General features: G+C 37.0%; 2 protein-coding genes across 2 annotated transcripts; one reads left to right on the top strand and one right to left on the bottom strand.

Annotated features, from left to right (window-relative positions):
* Positions 1–1,157: 1,157 nt before the first annotated feature.
* On the top strand, positions 1,158–10,463 carry LOC128867316 (uncharacterized). Its single transcript, XM_054108433.1, has 2 exons — positions 1,158–1,267; positions 9,814–10,463. Exons 1-2 carry the CDS (start codon positions 1,256–1,258, stop codon positions 10,108–10,110), a joined length of 309 nt encoding a protein of 102 aa, XP_053964408.1. The 5' UTR covers positions 1,158–1,255; the 3' UTR covers positions 10,111–10,463.
* Positions 10,464–15,084: 4,621 nt separating this feature from the next.
* LOC128868926 (odorant receptor 59a-like) lies at positions 15,085–16,331 on the bottom strand. The gene is made up of 2 exons (XM_054111544.1): positions 15,565–16,331; positions 15,085–15,502 (listed from the first exon to the last, which is right to left on the bottom strand). The coding sequence occupies exons 1-2, from the start codon at positions 16,329–16,331 to the stop codon at positions 15,085–15,087; spliced, it is 1,185 nt and encodes a 394-aa protein (XP_053967519.1).
* Between the last annotated feature and the right edge of the window lie 4,328 nt (positions 16,332–20,659).

The following is a 20,659-nucleotide window of genomic DNA, read 5'->3' as shown; positions in this document are numbered from 1 at the left end:
TAATCAACAACAATTGTTTTTTTAGCAACATTTTTCTAAAGAATATGAACCTAATAAAATAATATTGAAAATTGCACGTTTTTGAGGCGCTTGAACACAATGCCATGTTTTCATATTATATTTTTTCATTTATTTTGCTTACAAAAAAATATTTTCAATGATAATATAATTCCAGAATTAGGTTCATATGAATTAAAAGTGAATAAAGAATACTCCGAAATTTCATAACGATTGGTCGATAACTTTTTGAGCTAAAGTGCCCACGAGTTGATAAAAAGTCGTTTCGAGAAAAATGCGTTTGAGAATCGTATCGTAAGCGCTACAGGGCAGAACCGACTCGCGTTCTCTTAAGCGCTTATAGAATCGGGAATAATGCGAATTTTGCTTTAATATTTTTGCCACATATTATTGAGTAGTTATACTGACAATTTGTATAATAAAAAAAGTAGATTTTTTTTATCAGTCTAAACTGGTTTCGCCCCTTAAGGCTCTCGCTTCATTTGATATAGAGTTTTTTGGGTGTTTCTTTAAAACCGTGTAATTTTTTATTTCTGTTTTCAGGTATTTATTTTCTCAGCTATTGCTAAAAAAATAAAAATTTTCGTTTGGCCATAGAGGCTCATTAAAAAAGTTGTCAGCCTTCAAAAAATGGTATTCGCGTGGACAATGGACTTCGCATGGACAGATGTAGCCGGTTCTACTAAACCGATTTTGATGAAATAAAATTTGAATGACGTAGAACTGATGGCGCTATTGTGTTACCAACGACCATTTGGAAAAAAGAAATTGTATTTCGCTCAAATACAAATTTTTCGCTCACCCTAGTACGCACATACAATACCTATATAGGTGCATGCCTGCCCACGAGTGCAGATCTCGTGATTCGTGTGACTACCAACTGATTTTTAACGTCATCTGAATGACTGTAAATGTATTTTTTCTGATTTTTTTTCGCAACATTTTTCTTTGGTTTTATTTTTATTTCAATTTTTTATGTTTTTCAGCGATTTTCATTTCATTTTTTATTCTACTTTTTTTTAGTTACACTATTTACTATGCCGCAATCAGCATTCACATTGGGACATGTGCTTTGCTGACAATTTTGATAGCCTCAGTAAGCAACGCCGTTCGCTATAAATATTGTTGTTCTGCGGCGAGTGGTTTATAGTATTAAATTTGTCAGTAAACGCTTCAGAAGTTTCAATCTCCATTCATCTCGCATTTTGCTCAGTCTTGTACAGCAAATACTGGCAACATGAAAATTGCAGTAAGTGTTGTTGTTTTTTTTCGAATCATTTTTTTTTCAAGTGCTTGGGTGTTATCCTTTGTGCGTTATCCTACTGCTCAGTGGTTGGGCGCAAAAAAATTTTCCAGTCAAATACATTTTATCATTTTTCAGTTGTAGAGAGGGAAGTGTAGAGCGGAAAATGTGTGGGTAAATTAAATGTATGTGAAAGCGGCCAGTGGTGTGAAATTTTTAAGTGCTCATAAATTTCCAGTTTTACTTGGATTAGCTAGTGCCAGAGTAAAGCTCTTTTGCGAGGAAGAATCTTAAATTGAATAGTGTTAAAAATAAACGTTGAAAGTTTTGATTTATGGTTCACTTTTTTTTTAATACTTTTATTTAAAAGGGTACATCGTAAGTGGCATATTTGAGTCAATGGTTGCTCGAAGGTAAATAAAACAGAAACTCAGAACTCAAAAAACTCATTTGGCGCAATTTTCAACTGCATTAATAAAAATTTAATTATAAAAATAATTATCATAGCAGACCACTTAGTCTATTCCCAACATATTTTTTCAGACACAGCACAGTTTTTAGGTAGTGAACTGATTATGTTACCATGTTAGAGTTCATGTGAGGTTCAGTACTGCAAAATTTGACAAAAGCTGTTACTAACAAAGAACAGCAGATGACACAACGTGAATGTTTAAAAAAACTTTAATTATTATACAAAAAAAAAGAATAATCATTGGCTTTTAATTTAAAAAATTAATTACTCAAAAGCCTTAATTCTAAGTATTTAAGACAACAAATTTAAATTTCTAGCCATTATTTTAATTAATATATTTAGAGTGAGCAGTTCCGTAGAGATATAATTGTCGGCCAACATTTTTTCATTTAAAAATTTCATTAAAATTTGTTAGTGAAAATTTGTTTACAAGTCCAATGCAGAAGTAAAATATTCTGTACTATTGCATGCCTCTATTTAACAGCGCTTAACAACATGAAACTGTAAAATGTTCAGGTTAGTGTACATTTCGACTGTGCGAGCAACAGAATTGCTTTTATACCGCTGATATCTTCAATTTCGATATTTCATATGTTGAATTAAATAATTTTAATAAAACTAAAACAATTTTTTTATAATTTTTTTTTAATTTTTTTAATTTTTTTATAATTTTTTAAAATTTTTTTATAATTTTTTTAAATTTTTTTATATACAATAAATAGTTTGTTTTTATGATTCATTCAATCATTTTGATATATTTAAAAACTGTAAAATGTCCAGGTTAATGCACATTTCGGGTGTACGAGCAACAGAATTGCTGATAACTACAGTTTTCAATATTTCATATGTTGAATAAAATAATTTTAATAAAAATAATACAATTTTTTTTAATTTTTTTATAGTTTTTTTAAATTTTTTGAAAATTTTTTATAAATTTTTTTAAAAATTTTTATATAATTTTTTTTTTAATTTTTTTATGATTTCTTAAAATTTTTTTATATGTAATAAATAGTTTGTTTTTATGATTTATTCAATCATTTTGATATATTTATAAGGTTCAAACCTTGAAAGGTTTGACAGCAGCAACTCAGAGAAAAATTACTAATACGCAGTGCAACTAAAGAATTCATTTTGTTGTATTTGATCTATCTTTTTTGTGAAAACTTATAACCAATAGTTTTACTGTTATGTTTGCAAACCTGTGGTAAAATAATTTAATAAATTTAAATATGTTACTAAAGCGCTTAATAGAATATTAGTCAGCTCGACACTTGAATAAGATTCGATAGACCAGAAACTGATTTTGAATTGGACGTCTTTAATTCGTTTATGCAAGGAAATGCTCAATATCGTTTGCAAAAAATATGTGAAAAAAAACAAACAAAAAAAATTCAATGCAATATTGAGCGATTTGAAGCTTAAATTTCTTTATATTGGAATTGAATGGATTGTAAAACTGCATAACCAGAAATTTTCAAAAAATTCTAAAGAAAAGTTGAACATTTCTATGACAACGTTTTCAAATTCGTGCAATTTTTTGGAATTTATTATATTATATATTGGGTTGGGGAAAAAGAAATGTCGTATTTGTGATCGAAATTTGACGCTTTATTTAACGTACTTAGAATTATCCGATTCAAGTCAAATATGCCCCGTTTTGTTCGCAAACTTGTTGCCATTTAGAAGGCAACTTCATTATCGCAATTGAAAATATTGCTATTCGCAAAATGTGGAAACCTTGACCCTTTGTAAAAAAAAGCGTGACGTGCTGTTTTATATTTTTTTTTTGCCAAAATTGACCTACTGGATACGCTGTTAGGCATATGATTCTGTGTTATCCGAAAGCATGTCATCATTGAGGCCCTGGGCGTATACGTAATTATTTCAATTTCAAAAGTTTATAGTTAGGGTTTCAATGCATCTGCTGTGTTTACACATCTACTAGCACTTTAAAGGAACGATTTAAATAATCGCATGACCTAAATAATTTGTGCTATTTCTATCTAATTTTTCTCTTTGAGCGCACATCCCAACCCAATCAGTCAATATTTTCTAGCCATCTATTCGACTTAAGTTATTCCGCAAAAGGAGTGGTAGCACAAATAAATTATCAGCGCCTATTTGCATACTATTTTTAGATTTATTGATCAGGAAGTCTTTCACAATACCATTACTCATACACTTGCACTTATACGTACATTATTCGAACAATTAAAAAGAGAGAGCGCAACAAATAAAAAATAAATAAAAATTGGGACGAAGCTAAAACTGATTGGAATTTTTATTTATGAAAAAACCTACATGCAAATTGATGTTGGGTTTAGTGATGTGTGAATAAATGTTGCTGTCGATGTTGCTGTCGATGTCGTTCAGTGATGTGTAAGCAAGCAACACAAAACATGCTTAATAAATCATGATTCACAGAGTCACAAAGGGCTGTGTAGGACTTTTGTTTTCACAATAAGCTCGAATACATTTTTTTTCTATTTGAGTAAAATATGCACAATTTTAGATAGAAGTTTGAAAATGTTGTGAATTACTAAATTATTTGTATTATTTGCATGTAAAGGGTAGTTAAGTTTCAGGGCCGGTGTTGATTTTGAATAAAATACAACTTTTTTAGGAAATTATTGTCATTTCTCTTTATTATGATAATATTGGTATAGTTCAATTACGTATGGAACAAAATATCGGCAAAAAGGCCGCCGCCAAATGGCACACATCCATCCGATGTTCCAAATTTTCGATGACGCTGAGGCATATTTGAGATTCTATGCCGTTAATGGGCTGATTTATATCATCCTTTAGCTCTTGAATTGTTGCTGGCTTAACGACGTACACCTTTTATTTCAAATAACCCCAAAGAAAGAAGTCCAACGGTGTCAAATGACATGGTTTTGGCGGCCAATTGACATCGCCGCGACGTGAGATTATTCGGCCATCAAATTTTTCGCGCAAAAGAGCCATTGTTTCGTTAGCTGTGTGACAAGTGGCACCGTCCTATTGAAACCACATATCGTCCACATGCATATCTTCCGATTCGGGCCATAAAAAGTTCGTTATCATCTCACGATAGCGAACACTAACACACAGTAACTGCCTGACCGGCCTCATTTTGGAAAAAATACGGTCCAATGATGCCGCCGGCCCATAAACCGCACCAAACAGTGACTCTTTGTGGGTGCATTGGTTTTTCGGCAATCACTCTTGGATTATCATTCACGCAAATGCGGCAATTCTGCTCATTGACGAATCCACTGAGATGAAAATGTGCCTCATCACTCAAGTTGATTTTCTTCTGTTGCCATTTCCTGCCACCATTCTGACCATTGACGACGCTTGAAATGGTCAAGAGGCTTTAGGTGTTGAGTCAATTGCACCTTGTAAGCATGTAAATGCAAGTCTTTATGCATTCAGGTAATGTTCATCAACGACGAGCGTGAGAGGGGCAATTGTAGGGCACGACGACGAGTTTAGGTGGACCGCTCTGCAACTCCACTATCGCGAACAGCAGCAATATTTTCTGCAGTACGAACTGTACGAGCATGCACTGGTGTTTTCACGTCTCCCACAGACCCGGTTTGCTCAAACTTTTGCACAATTTTTCCGATTGTACGCACATTTGGATGATTTAATTGACCGAAAAAATCATAAAGTGCGCGATATGCATTTTGATTTGAATGCCTGTTTTCATAATAAGCCTGAATAACTTTGACGCGTTGCTGGATTTTGTCTCTTTCAATAGATCAAATTGAGTTAGTCTGAAATTGAAAAATGTCAAATGAAATGCAGAAAAAGTTTTACGTTCAGGTGTGGTACACATTCAACATCAGCCCTTGAAATTTAACCACCCTTTATAAAGAGCAGTTTGTTTTCTTTTCATACTTCATATAATAGGGCTAAATTTCTAGGCCTCATTCTGCGTAAGTTGTTAAAAAACTGTTAACTCAGCTATACAAGAAACCTGCTTATCCCTTAATACTTGTAAAATAGCGATAAGTATGAAGTGTGGGTTAAATCCAAATACTAGGCTGTTCAATACGTTTTGCGGTTCGATAAAAAATGCAAAATACGCTTCCACAACTGTTATGACCTCATCATTTGATGAAAAAGGCTTTCCACGCATGAATTTTTTTTTGTATTATCCCCTTTGCTGTGGTTATTAGCTGTCAACAGTATCTTTACTAAATTCACCAAAAAAGGAATTAAAGTAGTGGCGTACGCGGATGTCTTAGTGCTTATGGTTTCAGGAATGTTTCCATCCATAATCAGGGAGATTATGGAAGGAGCTCTGGGATTACTCAACAATTGGGCCACAGATTGTGGTTTAAGTGTAAACCCGAGCGAAACTAAACTGATGCTATTCACTAGGAGAACCAAGATACCAAACTTTAATTTCCCAAAATTAAACGGTGTTAGTCTTATGCTAACCCCACAGGCAAAATACTTAGGTGTCATCTTAGATCTCAAACACAGCTGGAGGTGCAACGTAGAGTACATGGTAAAGAAAGCGAATATAGTTGGGTAAAAAATGGGCTTAGCGCTTAGCACCAGTCCTACCGAAGCGCTCAATGTATTAACTCATCTATTACTATGAGACTTACGTATACAAATAATCGATACTTGCAGCGCGGTGAGACTCAGAGACATGGTATGTTGTACAACAAGATCGTACGATCACAGCAAGACCCTCCTACAGGAACTTAAGCTGCTCAAAAACATATCAGACTACACAGTCCCCCACCTTAATTTCAAGAAAGATTTTACGGTACGTTTTCCACCGATAGCAGAATGGGGCAAAGGGAAGGTGATTGGAAGATACTATATTGAAATCTACACTGACGGTTCTAAGATGAACTGTGGTGTGGGAGCTGGCTTCCATTCGGAGCTGCTCAACCTATCTCAGTCAATTCGACTTCCTGACTATGCCAGCGTGTTCCAGGCAGAACTATTAGCGATCAGAGAAGCATGTAAATCAATAACACTCTACAAGGACGTTGGAGTAAGAATGGCTATGTTTTTAGACAGTAAAGCAGCTATCAAGGCCTTAGATCCCAATTCCATTTCATCTAAACTAGTTTCACAGTGTAGAGAGGAAGTAGAATTGCTTGGTCATTGGCTTAAAATCACTCTGATATGGGTTCCCTGACACAGGAATATAGAGGGTAATGAGAAAGCAGACAAGCTAGCAAGGAAAGGTTCAGCACTAGACATTGCAGTTGAGGCGGTGGCAGTTGCTACCCCACTCAATACAATAAAAGCATACAATTGATGCATCATGCTTTAGTCGAAAGAAGGAGTAAGCAATGAACTACATACACCACAACAAGAAAAACATGGCCGTCGTACAACATCCAGAGGACGAATCACCTGTTAGGATGTTTTCGACCAAACATCTCACGCATCACTGCAACCCTTACAGGTCTTTGGAAGGTAGAGGATCATGCAGTCAGACTCAACTTTCCTTTCAATCCCTTCTGCAGGAGCAGAGAGCAGTAGTAGTAAAACGTTGCTTGTCGCTAATTAGGATTAAAAAAAAAAAAAAATAATTGGCGCGTACACTTCTGTTAGGTGTTTGGCCGAGCTCCTCCTCCTATTTGTGGTGTGCGTTTTGATGTTGTTCCACAAATGGAGGGACCTACAGTTTCAAGCCGACTCCGAACGGCAGATATTTTTATGAGGAGCTTTTTCATGGCAGGAATACACTCGGAGGTTTGCCATTGCCTGCCGAGGGGCGACCGCTATTAGAAAAATGTTTTTATAAATTTTGCTTTCACCGAGATTCGAACCAACGACCTCTCTGTGAATTCCGAATGGTAATCACGCACCAACCCATTCGGCTACGGCGGCCGGATTATTAGGATTAGGATTATTTCAGTAGAAATATTCAAACACTTCAAAAACAACAGCCTTAGGGACTAAATTATTGTTGGAAAAGTTTGTTTTTATAAAATTATATTATTTCATCACCAAAGTTCTATTGACACGATGTATAAAACGGAATGATGGAAGTGTTGAGTAAATAAGACACTCTAGCCAGGTAACTAATAAATTGACAAGATTGATCATAAATCATCAATTCTGATAAGAATTTTTTCTTTGTATCCACAAGTTTCATTTACTTAAAGCAATTAACTGTTAATTCATTTTATGGGTCAAGTTGGCTCAGACCGTAAATCTAGCGTTAATAAGAAATAACCTAAATGATAGTGTCCCTAAGTGCCCAGGATGATTATCCCGGTAACCCTAGCTAAGCAGAATACTCTCTACCTTATTTGTGTGCCAGTTATTTGTATCACAACTTGCGACCAAGCAGATACTTCCTCGAAAAAAAATATATTGGAAAGCCGTAAGTTGCTTGTAAACTCTTAGGGAATTTAGCTTCTCTACCATTGCTGCAAATAAGAGCTATAGCCGAATCGGTCAGTGCGAGACTACCATGCGGTACTGCCCGGGCACAAACCACCAAATGACAGAACACATTTTTCTAATAGCGCTCGCCCCTCGGCAGACATTGGCAAACTTCTGAGTGTATTTCTGCCCTGAAAAAACTGCTCATACAAAACCATTTGCCGTTCGGAGTTGGTATAAAACTGTAGGCCTCTCCACACGTGACTTACTAACTCAATTGGCCGTAACAACCCAACAACAGACTGCCCAATAACGTCGCGCGAAGAGTCTCTGTTTTCCGAATATATTTCTAAAGTTTCTTAAGCCAAGAGAAGCCAGGTAATCTTGAATTTGGTCCTCCCACTGGACACGAGGACGTCTTCTTCGTCGTCGACCGTCAATTACCGTCTCAAACACCTACTTGAGTTTCTTCTGTAGTTCCCTCCATATGAACGACATGACCCAACGACCCTGGGGGGTAGTCGGATAAACGCTGCCAAACATGCAACAAAGTGTGCCCTTAATTATTTTTTGACAAAAAATGGTTACAAATTTAATCTTCAAAATAATAGCTATCGCTAGCGAAACATTCATCTCATCTCTCAGGCAATTTGTGGATGGCCGTCTTTGGCCGCAAACCAATCAACGAGCCATTTTTTGGCTTCTTCGTGAGAATTGAAGCGCTGCTCGGAAAGTGCGTGGCCCATCGATGCAAACAAATGATAATCGGAAGGCGCCAAGTCTGGTGAGTAAGCCGCATGCACCAGCGGTTCCCAATCGTACGTCTCCAGCAATTCCCGGGTCGCTCTTGTTCGATGTGGCGGTGCATTCATCAAGTCAGTTCGTGCGGCACCCATCTTCCGACCTTTAAAATCATGGCTATGTCTTTCAAACGTTTGCAAATTGTTTTTTGGGTCACTCTCAACTGCTCTGCCATCATTTCTTGCGTTTGACCATCATCTTCATTAAACAACGCTTGCAATTCGGCGTCCTCAAAATTTTTCGGTGGCCGGCCACGGTCCTCGTTCACCTGAAGCACTGTGCTCTACTTAGAGCCTGTCCACCATAAGCTTCTATAAGCATTTGATGAGCTTGAGAAGCGTTTTTCTTCAATTGATAACAGAAAATCAGCGATGTCCGCAAATCGTAGTTTGAAGGCATGAAATTCGACATTTTTAAGAGCGACAGAAATGCATTGTTGTATGAAACGTAACAAACAATGGACTGAATATTGTTCACAGATGACAGACGAAAAAAACAAGACATTTGGGAAGGTTTAAAATTACTCCTAGCGACATCTATGGACTAATAGCCGAAAGTCTCGTTTCATAGGTATATGTCCGTAAATGGTGGTGACCAAAACCATATGTTTTTATTTACACGCTCTGTAAAATTTCACTTCTCTGTAACGCCTTTTAAACTCGGTTACAACTTTTAAAGGACAAGGTTAGTTAGTTCTTCAAAAATATCATTACGAGAGTTTAACAACCGTTTTTGTGTTTATCGGCAAGATAAAGTGCGCTGTAATGTTAGTGATTAGCAGAAACACAACAGTCTCTGCTTTCCAGATTTAATCACCTTTTTTGTTTTGCTTCAAAAAAAAAAACATTATTTATATCTTTATTCGCATTATTTATATCTCTATTTTGCTTATAAAAATTAATAAACGAAACCTTTCTTCTATCCGCAGCTCATCGTACTCATTGGCGTCAGCTTTGCCATGGCCGCACCCGTTGAAGAGTCTTCGGTGAAGGAGAAGCGCGGTCTCGCACTGGGTCTAGGCTATCATGCACCATTGCTCACGCACTCCACCACCCACCTAGTGGCACCAACTCTGATTCACCCAGCACCCGTATTGCATGCTCCCATCGTTCATGCTCCAATCATCACTCAACACGCTCCAATTATAACTTCGCATGCAATCTCACATTCGATTTTGCCCTCCTATCAGCTGCCAGCTTACTCCACGCTGCACCATTACAAGTAAATAGGCCAACAGCATGAAATGAAATCCCTTGTGGGATTCAATGCTCAATCGACAATCGGTAAATGGTAGAACAATTGCTATATAACAGCAGCAGCAACAACAGCAGCAACAACAGCAGCAACAATAATAATAACAATAGAAATACAAACAGAAAAAATAAAAACAACCGAAGGCAGCCACAAGTAAACATCAATGGGGTGCAAAACAAAATGTAAGCATTTCTCAACAAGTGAAAATATTAAAAAATTGCGCGAAAAAATTGTCTACGACATTGATCGTAGTTATGGAAAATAATCCTAGCAAAACAAAGCAAGCAAAAACACAGAAGCATCAATAAAAAGGTTGAAAAATAACACCAATGTGTTTTTGCTCAACAAAACTTGTCTATGGATTCTTTCATTCGAAAGCTTAAATGTGTTTAGGTATCCTGATTCAATCATATTTTATGCATAAATATTTATCAGAATAAGGGTTAATAGGTAAAGAAATATATATTCGTAAATATAAAGGCAATAATAGCTGCAACAACAACAATGCTTTGAGGCTTTCTATTTAGCTGGATTTCCACGCATAACTTCGTCCTCTAATATTCTTCAATTTTCTGTGTGTGTGCTTGTTTTTGTGTTCGAAGATTTTCTTGGGAAAATACTTTTGGGATTTGGCGGGTTTCCTGTTACACAAATAATATGGAGATGTTAAATAGAGATTAATAAATATTTGCTTGCTTGATACTCTTGTCTTCAAGATTTTGCTCTGAAGAGAAGTGTGTGGTCTGTGTTGTGCTAGGGGAAAGTGGCATATTTATTACGAATTGTATGGGAATAAGTTTGAGCCCTCGTAAAAGAGGTGTCGCTCCTGATACTATTTTTGTGTTCGCTCTAGTAATATACTGGTGATTTGAAGGTATCTATGTGAGGTCTCGATCGCAGTAGTTGACATTCGTTTGAAGCGTAAAGATCATTTTTATCTGACGTCAAAAATGTCTACGTTCGTCGCGAAAAACAGCATTTGCGGGAAGTCATGTTTCATTATTACCTTTTAAAGAAAAATGCAGCTGAAATGTGTCGCATATGGATCAATATTTATGGTAATCACGCACCATCAAATACAACTTATGAAATTTTGCGTAAAGCTAAATAAAACAAGTACCGAAACCATTGGGCTACTCAAGGAGGCTTACGGGGACCAATCTCTGTCCAGTGCAAAGGTGAAACGGTGGCACAAGTCGTTCAAGGAAGGCCGGGAGGCGCATGTCGAAATCCAAGGTCAAGCCCATGCTGATCATCTTTTTCGACCATCGAGGCATCGTCGACAAGGAGTTTGTATCTGCAGGAAGCACTGTAAATGCGGCATTTTTCAAAGAAGTGCTCCTTCGGGTGAAAAACCGCGTCGCCCGGGTTCGGCCCGACCTCGTCAACAATTGGACCCTTCAGCACGACAATGCGCCGGCGCACACCACCTTCCTCTGCACCTCTGCATTGGCCAAGATGGGGGTTCCGGTGCTTCCCCACCCTCCCTACAGCTCAGACCTGTCCTCTCCGGACTTCTTGTTGTTCCCGCGCCTGAAAAGAAAGTTGAAGGGGAGGCGTTTCGACTCCATCGAGGCGATCCAAAAAACTGTGACAGCCGAATTGAACGCGATTCCGGCGGATGAGTTTAAGAAATGTTTCCTGCAGTGGAAGGACCGCTACTACCGGTGCATTGACGCTCAAGGGTCCTATTTTGAAGAATATTAGTTGTATAAGCCAAAAGGTTTAATAAAACTGCTTAAAAAAATAAGGCTCATTACTTTTCAATCAAACCCTGTACAACAATTATTGGATGAAGAAACATGTAGAACCTTTGATATATCTAAAGAGTGAGATGTTGAGAGTTATTTAATGAACTTTTTGATCAACATTTTCAGAATAAAATTGGTGTCTCTAACTCAACAGTTTTCTTAAGCTCTGTAAGTTTTTTTTTTATAAATTTTAAACCATTTGTAGAAGACTATTTCCGGCTCTATTCGTTCGATTAACGAATGATATTTAAACTTCATTATTCCCAAAAGAGATCACTTTCGCTTTCATTCTGCTCATCACTTTTATTCTCGACGCATCCCAACGCATCTCAACTGTATAGCTCAACAATAAAGGGAACATCAAGAGATAGAAAAACTAACCTAACTGGTGGCATCCTGGTGGCATTGATGGCAAAAACAAACAATACTTGCACTAACCCACATTGCCACTTCAACGCTTATAACAGCTTTAAAGTACGCAATCAACGTATTTACGTCTATTGAGAAGGCAACACAAACAATCGTGAAAACAAAACCCACGCAATAATGCCGAACGATTATGGCGATGCCAGTCAGGGCAATGATGACTTTGAATGAAGATATAAATACTATAAAGCGCTATCAAGTAAGGTGAATTGAGGAATACACAAGAATGAAATGATGAAAGCTTTAGCTTGAAAGGGTAATCCTCAAGTTTCCATTTCACGCGGGTTTTCCATTTTCTAAGTGCTCTTATGCGCACTTTGTGTACATTCATATATTTGCTTACTTTGCTCTGTTGCTGCTGCTGCTTCGCTAACAAATCTTATTTCTATGAGAAGCCATTCGATTTTGATTTCCGCTGCTCTAAGGCTCTTATTGGTTTTATTAGGACGATGAAAGAAGCTGTTAACGAGTGAAATTGCTACGCCTTTTGCTGGCAATAACTGCAGTAGAAGAATTTCTATGCGCATTTCTACTCACTATTTCAGCGATATTTTGTATTCACGTACAATACATTCTCGTGCATTAGGGTGCTTTAACAAAAAAAACGTTGCGACTTTTCCTCCTGAACTAGACAATTTATGTATTATTCATGTTGTAAGAGTTTCCTCAAAATATTAACCTCTATTAGAGCATAGGGCGTCAACGTCCAGTTGGTTCCACTCAAGACCAATACAGTATATTTCAGGTTCCATTGAGGATCTCCAGGTGGTACGTGACATACCTTTTCCTCGGCCAGTTTCTTGGAAGGGGTTACAACGCAGGGCCCGTCTAGTAGCAATTTCCTCACTACATCAATATTCTAGGAACACCATTAAACGTTTGAATGAAAGGTTTTCGACTGGTGATGCGACCAAGGTGATCGGATGAGAATATTGCTCTTGTACGGGGCAGTGTTGAGACGTGGCCAAGGACATCCCAAAATCGTCGTTCTCAGCACATGGGCATTGCTCGTACCACTTTACAACGAATTATCCGCATTGATTTGCATTTATTCACGTACAAGATTCAATTGACGCAAAGATTGTTGCCTGCGGACAAGCCTCGTCGATTGGAATGGGCCCAAAGAGTCATCGAAATGACGAGAAATTTTGGAACAAAATCATCATGTCCGATGAGGTTCATTTCTTATTGAATGGTACGGTAAACAAGCAAAATTGCCGTATTTACGCCACTGAAAATCCTCACGAAATTCAAGAGGTACCTCTTTACGACGAAAAAGTCACTGTTTGGTGCGGCGTTAGGGCGAAAACGATTATTGGGCCGTTTTTCTTCGAAAGTGAAGATGGTCAAGCTGTTACCATCAATCAGGAGCGTTATCGCGATATGATAACCACTTTTGTGATCCCAATTATTCGTCGAAAGCGTATGAGGCAGTTCTGGTTTCAACAAGACGGCGCTCCACCACACACAGCTCGCACAACAATCGATTTTTTGAAGAAATTGTTTCCTCGTCGTTTGATGTCGAAAAATGGCGATTTTGACTTGCCACCGCGTTCGCCCGATTTAACGCCAGCTGACTTCTTCTTGTGGGGATATTTAAAAGCAAAGGTTTATATTAATAAGCCAAAGATCATAGAAGAGGTCAAGAACAACAACCGTGAGGAAATAGCCGCTATTCCAGCCGAAAGGTTAGCTAAAACTATGGAAACTGCTGCAAAACGGGTACAATGCGCCGTACAGGCTGAAGGCGGTCATTTGAGAGATTTCATATTCAAAAAGTGATGTCAACAAATTTTCTTGAACCAAATAAAATGATTATTTTCGTCAACATTAAAAAAATTGTGGTATTCTTTGATTAAAAAAAAAAAACACATGGGTCCGTCGAATATGGGCAACCCTGTAGACTGGTTGAGTACCTTTAACTAGTCAACATTTTCTGATCTGAGTAGCACAAATGGGATATCGTTGAAAGGAAACGTCAGACAGTATTTCGGTTTGATTATCTTCATAATTTTTTGCACAAAAAATATTTTGCCGGAAATCACCACTTTTTCTTGCACTTAATATGAAATTGCTGCATACAGACACGATGACGATGGTGCTATACTTTAATTTTGGTATAGATTTAAAAATAATAAAAATACAAACAGGGCTTAAAAAAATAATAATACAGCCAACACTATAATAAAGTGGCGGCCGCCGTAGCCGAATGGGTTGGTGCGTGATTACCATTCGGAATTCACAGAGAGGTCGTTGGTTCGAATCTCGGTGAAAGCAAAATTAATAAAAACATTTTTCTAATAGCGGTCGCCCCTCGGCAGGCAATGGCAAACCTCCGAGTGTATTTCTGTCATGAAAAAGCTCCTCATAAAAATATCTGCCGGCTTGAAACTGTGGGTCCCTCCATTTGTGGAACAACATCAAGACGCACAACACAAATAGGAGGAGGAGCTCGGCCAAACACCTAACAGAAGTGTAGACGCCAATTATTTATTTTTTATTTTTTTTTACTAATATATAATAAAGAGAGTTGGTTCAAATATAACGTTTCGAGTAGAGAACTTTGCCTTTTGTGCGCTATTTTTAAACACTTGGTGAAGTATGAGGTTTAGAAAGAAGAATTATATTAGAAAACATTTCTTCTGTGCTGTTGTAGTTCCCGTTATTACAACATAAACATTCCCACACATGTACGTGGTATGGTGCTGCATCGTTCCGGTAACGCAGAACCGATTGTCGTGCGAACGAGCTCGTCTAAAACCAATCGCTCAGGCCTCATTTATTTTTATGATAACCGCAAACAGCGAATATGTCGCCTTCAGCGTGCGAAAGAACGTGTCTAAGTGTATGGGAATCATACCGAAAGCCAAAACTGTTGTCTTCTTCAAAGAACGCTCCACAAACAAAATCACGTGCTGCTTAAAGACCCGACTCTGATCTGTCCAATTACAAGAGTAAATATCGCAATGCAATTCACTCAAATACGCTTCCACAATGCTGCCGTAATAACAAACTGGAAAAATCTGTAGCTGCTGAGCAAACAGATACGTAGCATAGAAGAGCCGCCCAACGGCGGAGTCAACATAGAAGAGCAGCGCAGCCAAAACCATGCAAACATTGAAAAGTGTAACGGCAAACTGGAAGAATGCAGGCAGTGATATGGTATCTTCAATTTTCTCAATCAAGCTGAAGAAAACAAAAATTAGATAAATACAAATATATAAATAAATCCATTGAAACACGCGTACCTGTATATTGTATTGTGATCGGCAATACATTGCCTCAGCATCAAGTCGTTTATGAGTGCATCGGTTCGATCAAAACCAATTCGGGCGGTGCGCATACCCAGCAATTTTACATGGCCGCCCAACAAGCACAACACCATCGCTGCATAGGTGTCATCTGTGAAATTCTGAAGCACCAAAATCCATACGCCCATAAACTGGTAGAAATTCGCCAACGCGTAGAGTAACCCCGACTGGCGCCAATCAAAGGGAAACCACGCGAGTTGGAAAAGGAATCGTTCCTGCGCCACGAAAACTGTCAGCAAAATAGAGAGACCGCAAAAAGCCCAAAGTGCAGTGCAGATAAACTTGAAAGCAGTTAGTACAGTATTGGCGCGCTCAAAAATCTTGCTTAAGTACAGCTGATCGCAAGATTTTAATGCCTTGGCGTCGAGTTCCTCTAAAAGTCTCTGAATTTCACGAATTTTCTGCTGTTTCATGGCATACACAAGAAATTTCAACGCGCAATTGCTACAGCCTGCACCGATGGCGATAATGCGTATAAAGTCATTAACCGACGGCTGTTCGAGTAAACCAAGCCAAATGGATATGGGGAACCAAAATGTTATGCTGATATTCAGTAGTGAACTATAAATGTAATAGAGCTGTTGCCTTGTAATTCCAGTGCTATTGACGCCTAACCATTGCCACAAAAGCCAATGCAATTTGAAGAGTTCGCGGCTGCGTAGCGGTGGCGCTTGCTGGTGTTGTTGGTATTGGTTCTGCTTCATGCTGCGTGTCGATTGTCGTATGCCTGGGAATGTTGACGCTTTCACACCAGCCAATTGAATGTGTTAAATGTTGATTGCGCGCATAATTCACGGTATTTATTAGAAAATTCTCTGCATATACTCGGACACATTTACATTTACGCAGCCACGCATTTAATTGCTTAAAAGTTTTCCTTTTAATTGTATGCCTAATGGTATAATTTAAGTGTCTGCAAGTATTCTACTCTTAGAGTTTCATTCAATTGTAATTACTCTATTTGCCAATAATAGCACAGCGCGACCCTAAAATAAGCTTATTTATATTTTCACGGTTTGAGAGTTAAAGTGTTTTGGGAGGAACGATGAATTTGATGAAATAATCATATTTTCAGATTAGTACAGTTTGTCAAGTATGACTTTTGACATACAGTTAGTAACAGAAGTAAGTATACACCGGATACGTTCTCAATTTTCCCCCAATCGTTTCTTTCAAACAACCTAAGTTATAACAAAACTGTGTTTTATTTACATGAATGAAATACAAAAATCATATTTAATCCAAATAGGGACAAAATTTTAAATATGAACAAAATTATAGCTTTTTATATTAAACTTTATAAAAATTCGTGTCTCAAAAGTAAATATACAGTTCATCATATCGCTCATTTCCTGCAACGTCGCCATAACTCGAAAATTGTGATTTTACAGGAGACGCATTTTTCAGTTTTTAAATTGTTTTATATATATTAAAATAGTATATGAAAAGAAGGTTATGGTCAAATTTGCTGAAATAGCATCTGGTTAAGACATATATGTAAAGTCGATTCATGAATGCCTAATTGCTGAGAACGTCGAGATATCGACGTTGATGGTTGTTCAGAAACACTTTGCGCTACAGCAGCAATATTCTCAACAGAAGCCCAGTTTTTGGTCTGCCAGTAAATTTTATATACTCGACAGAACCATTTTCTTGAAATTTGTTCACCAACCCAACTACTATAAATATCTTCTCGGTTAGCCAGACAGCCATTAAATCAATAAATACGGCTATACTAAGATCAAAGGTTGCACAGGAATGCCGGGCAGTTCTAAATGATATTATAAGTAGTGTCGTATTCAGGCTCAGTCTTAATATACGAGTATTTGAGTTCTGGGGCACAGAGATGCTGAGCCAGAAAAAGTTACTACTCTTCAACTGCTTATCGATAAAAGAAACTTTGGGATACCTATGACCGACCACGAGAAAAATAATAATTAAGAATAACATTTTCCAAGAGGCCAATAGGGCATGGATATGTGCGTATTTGCTAGGCTACTATGGCCACAAAAGAATAAGAAAAGACAAAGGAAATGCTTAGCCTTTCAAGAGAGGATATCTCGAAGGCCGTAGCATTGCCTATTTGGCAGGCATGTCTTGAGATTAGGAGTCTTTTCCTCAGGAATATTGCAGAACTTGTAGAGATGAGGAAGAAACAATTGAGCACTTCCTTTACAATTGTCTATCCTTAGCTAAAATCAGAGCAAGTTTTCTGGGTAATTTTTTTTTTCCAATTCTCTTACGGTACTGTTTGGCGAGGGAATAGCACCATCAAAATAGTTTATCTGTCTTCTTAACAAATGTCAAAGACGACATAATAAAAAATTTGCCTTCTAGGAATTATTCACTGACATCTAGGATTCATTTTTAACACCCTTTATACTTTAATTTGATTTTAAAAAAGAGAATAATTTTTGAATCACGGTCTATAGGTATTTTTTTATTTTTTAATAAAGCTTTATTATTATTTGCTGAAAAATATGCAATTGAAATCGCTAGCTTAGAGTGAAAATGCATCGCTGTAGCGACCGATAAAAACAAAAAGGATTCATGGTAATATTTGTAATGAATTATTTCCATCAAATTACTTAGATTAAATATTTTGCAGCTATTTCGTAGCCAACTGTAAAGAACTTAACAATGGTGAGCACCAAAAATTGCCCATAACCTGATAGAGCTGAATTGTGGGCCAAAGTCCAAACAAAAGTCACATGAAGTAATTAAAACCGCAATTGCGATTTGCGGATTTGAGCAGTGATTTAATGTACATACGCCTACAGATCTACAAATACATATCACAAAAGGAGATTAGTAGAATAAAGAGTCCGCCCTGCAGGGAAAATCTGAACTTGCGAGGACTGCCAATGCTGAACCACTTCGCTATTCATGCCGCTCATGTCACAGTGGCAAAGCCTGCTTAAGTATCAGATGATGTGGTTTCTTACAGGCAAAGAATGTGAAGTATTGGGCCGCAATTGAAATTGGTTATAAAATGTGAATTATTAAATTCATAACTAATAAATTGAAATACAATAATTTAAAAAAGAAGCAAAGACTTATTAGCACTTAACTGTCGAATAAAATACTATTTCTGAGTCTTTGAAAAAAAGAGTCAGAATATACTAGATTCCATGTTTCAAGTTTGAAATTCGTTCAAAATTGTCGAAAAACGGATGGGGGGCATACAAGGTTCCATATGTCAAATTTAGTACTAGTTCTAAAATATGGAAAAGGCGACAGGGAGTACACTATATTTCATTTATCGGCTCAGTACAGTTTTGGAGTATCACAAAAGATGCGCGGAGCTTATCAGAACTTACTAATCGGTTTTAGTAATAGTTCTAAATTATTGAAACACCTATGAGGAACATACCAATTTACATATGTCTGTTTAGTACTAGTTCAGAAAGTCGAGAAACGGATGTAAAGCATACTAGATTGCATTGGTCAAATTTAGTACTAGTTCTAAAATATTGGAAAGGGAAGAGGAGCTCACTAAATTATATCTCTCCGCTTAGTACTAGTTCTGAACTGTCAAAAAAGGTGCTTGGAGCAAATCAGAACTTACAAATGCGATTTAGTACTAGTTCTAAATTGTTGAAAAACCTATGAGAAGCATACTAAATTACATACACCGGTTTAGTACTAGTATAGAATTATCGAAAAACGGATGGAAATCATACTAGATTTCATTGGTAAAATTTAGTACTAAAATATTTAGTTCTAAAATATTGAAAAGGGGACATGGAGTACACTATATTTCATTTATCGGCTCAGTACAGTTTTGGAGTATCACAAAAGATGCGAGGAATTTATCAGAACTTACTAATCGTTTTTATTACTAGTTATAAATTATCGAAAAACCTATAGGAGCAGACTAAATTTCATCTGTGGGCTTAGTACTAATTCTGAACTATCAAAAGAGGCGTTTGAAGCTTTTTAGAACTTCCCAATCGGATTTAGTACTAGTTCTAAATTATCTAAAAATCTATAGGAGATACTAAATTTCATCTACCGGTTTAGTAATAATTTTGAACTATAACAAAAGATGCATGGAGCTTATCAGAGCTTACCAATGCACTTTAGTACTAGCTCTAAACTCGGAAAAGCTATGAGGAGTATACTAAATTACATATGTCGGTTTAGTACTAGTACAGAATTATCGAAAAACTGGTGTAAATCATACTAGATTGCATTGGTTAAATTTAGTACTAGTTCTAAAATATTGAAAAGGGGGCGGAGAATACACTATATTTCATCTGTCGACCTAGTACTAGTTCTGAACTGTCAAAAAAGGTGCTTGGAGCTTTTCAGAAATTCCTAATCGGATTTAGTACTACTTCCAAATTATCAAAAAACCTCTTGCGGAGTGTATTAAATTTCATCGGTTAGTTTAGTACTAATTCTGAACTATCAATCTTTCGTGGAACCTTTTAGAACTTACGAATTTAGTTCTGAACTGTCACAAAAGCGTTGGAGAACGTACTAGATTTCATATGCCGATTTTAGTACTACCTTTGAACTATCGAAAAAGAAATGCGGAACCTACTAAATTTCATCTCCATTTAGTACGAGCTCCGAAATATCCAAAAATATTTCCTTTTTCATCGCCTCCCCTAGTAAATTTCACAGTTGCTTGTATGGAAAAGAGAAGCAAGGAATGTGAACTACTTATACACATGGCACTACGTAGATTTACGAAAAAGCGAACCAGTTTGGTACTAATAAATTTTCCTGCAGGGCTGTTTGTGTATGATGTATGTTTACGCACGTGACATGTGCAACACCAGCTATTTCGCGTATCAGCTCAGCCTCAGAATAACAGAATCTACATTCAACTTTCAGTAGACACAACTCAAAAACAATATTTTAAAAATATGCGAACGAATGAATACGTGTTGTGTGGTGAATACAACGCAAGCAAATAGTGGCATAAATAAAATAGCATACCAAGGATGCACATTTGAGAGCAATTTCTCATTTGATTTGCCATTTTGTCGCTTTCTCATTTTGATGTAGTGAGAAAAAAAAG

Source organism: Anastrepha ludens, chromosome 6 (assembly GCF_028408465.1).
Source record: "Anastrepha ludens isolate Willacy chromosome 6, idAnaLude1.1, whole genome shotgun sequence".
Lineage (NCBI taxonomy): Eukaryota > Metazoa > Arthropoda > Insecta > Diptera > Tephritidae > Anastrepha > Anastrepha ludens.
This window is presented reverse-complemented; position numbering and strand designations above follow the sequence as displayed.

Bases quoted from the DNA above. Each gene is read 5' to 3' on its own strand.
- LOC128868926 (XM_054111544.1), bottom strand. From the start codon at position 16,331: ATGAAGCAGAACCAATACCAACAACACCAGCAAGCGCCACCGCTACGC. The intron at 15,503-15,564 runs GTACGCGTGTTT...TGTTTTCTTCAG, and splicing joins GATCACAATACAATATACAG to CTTGATTGAGAAAATTGAAG.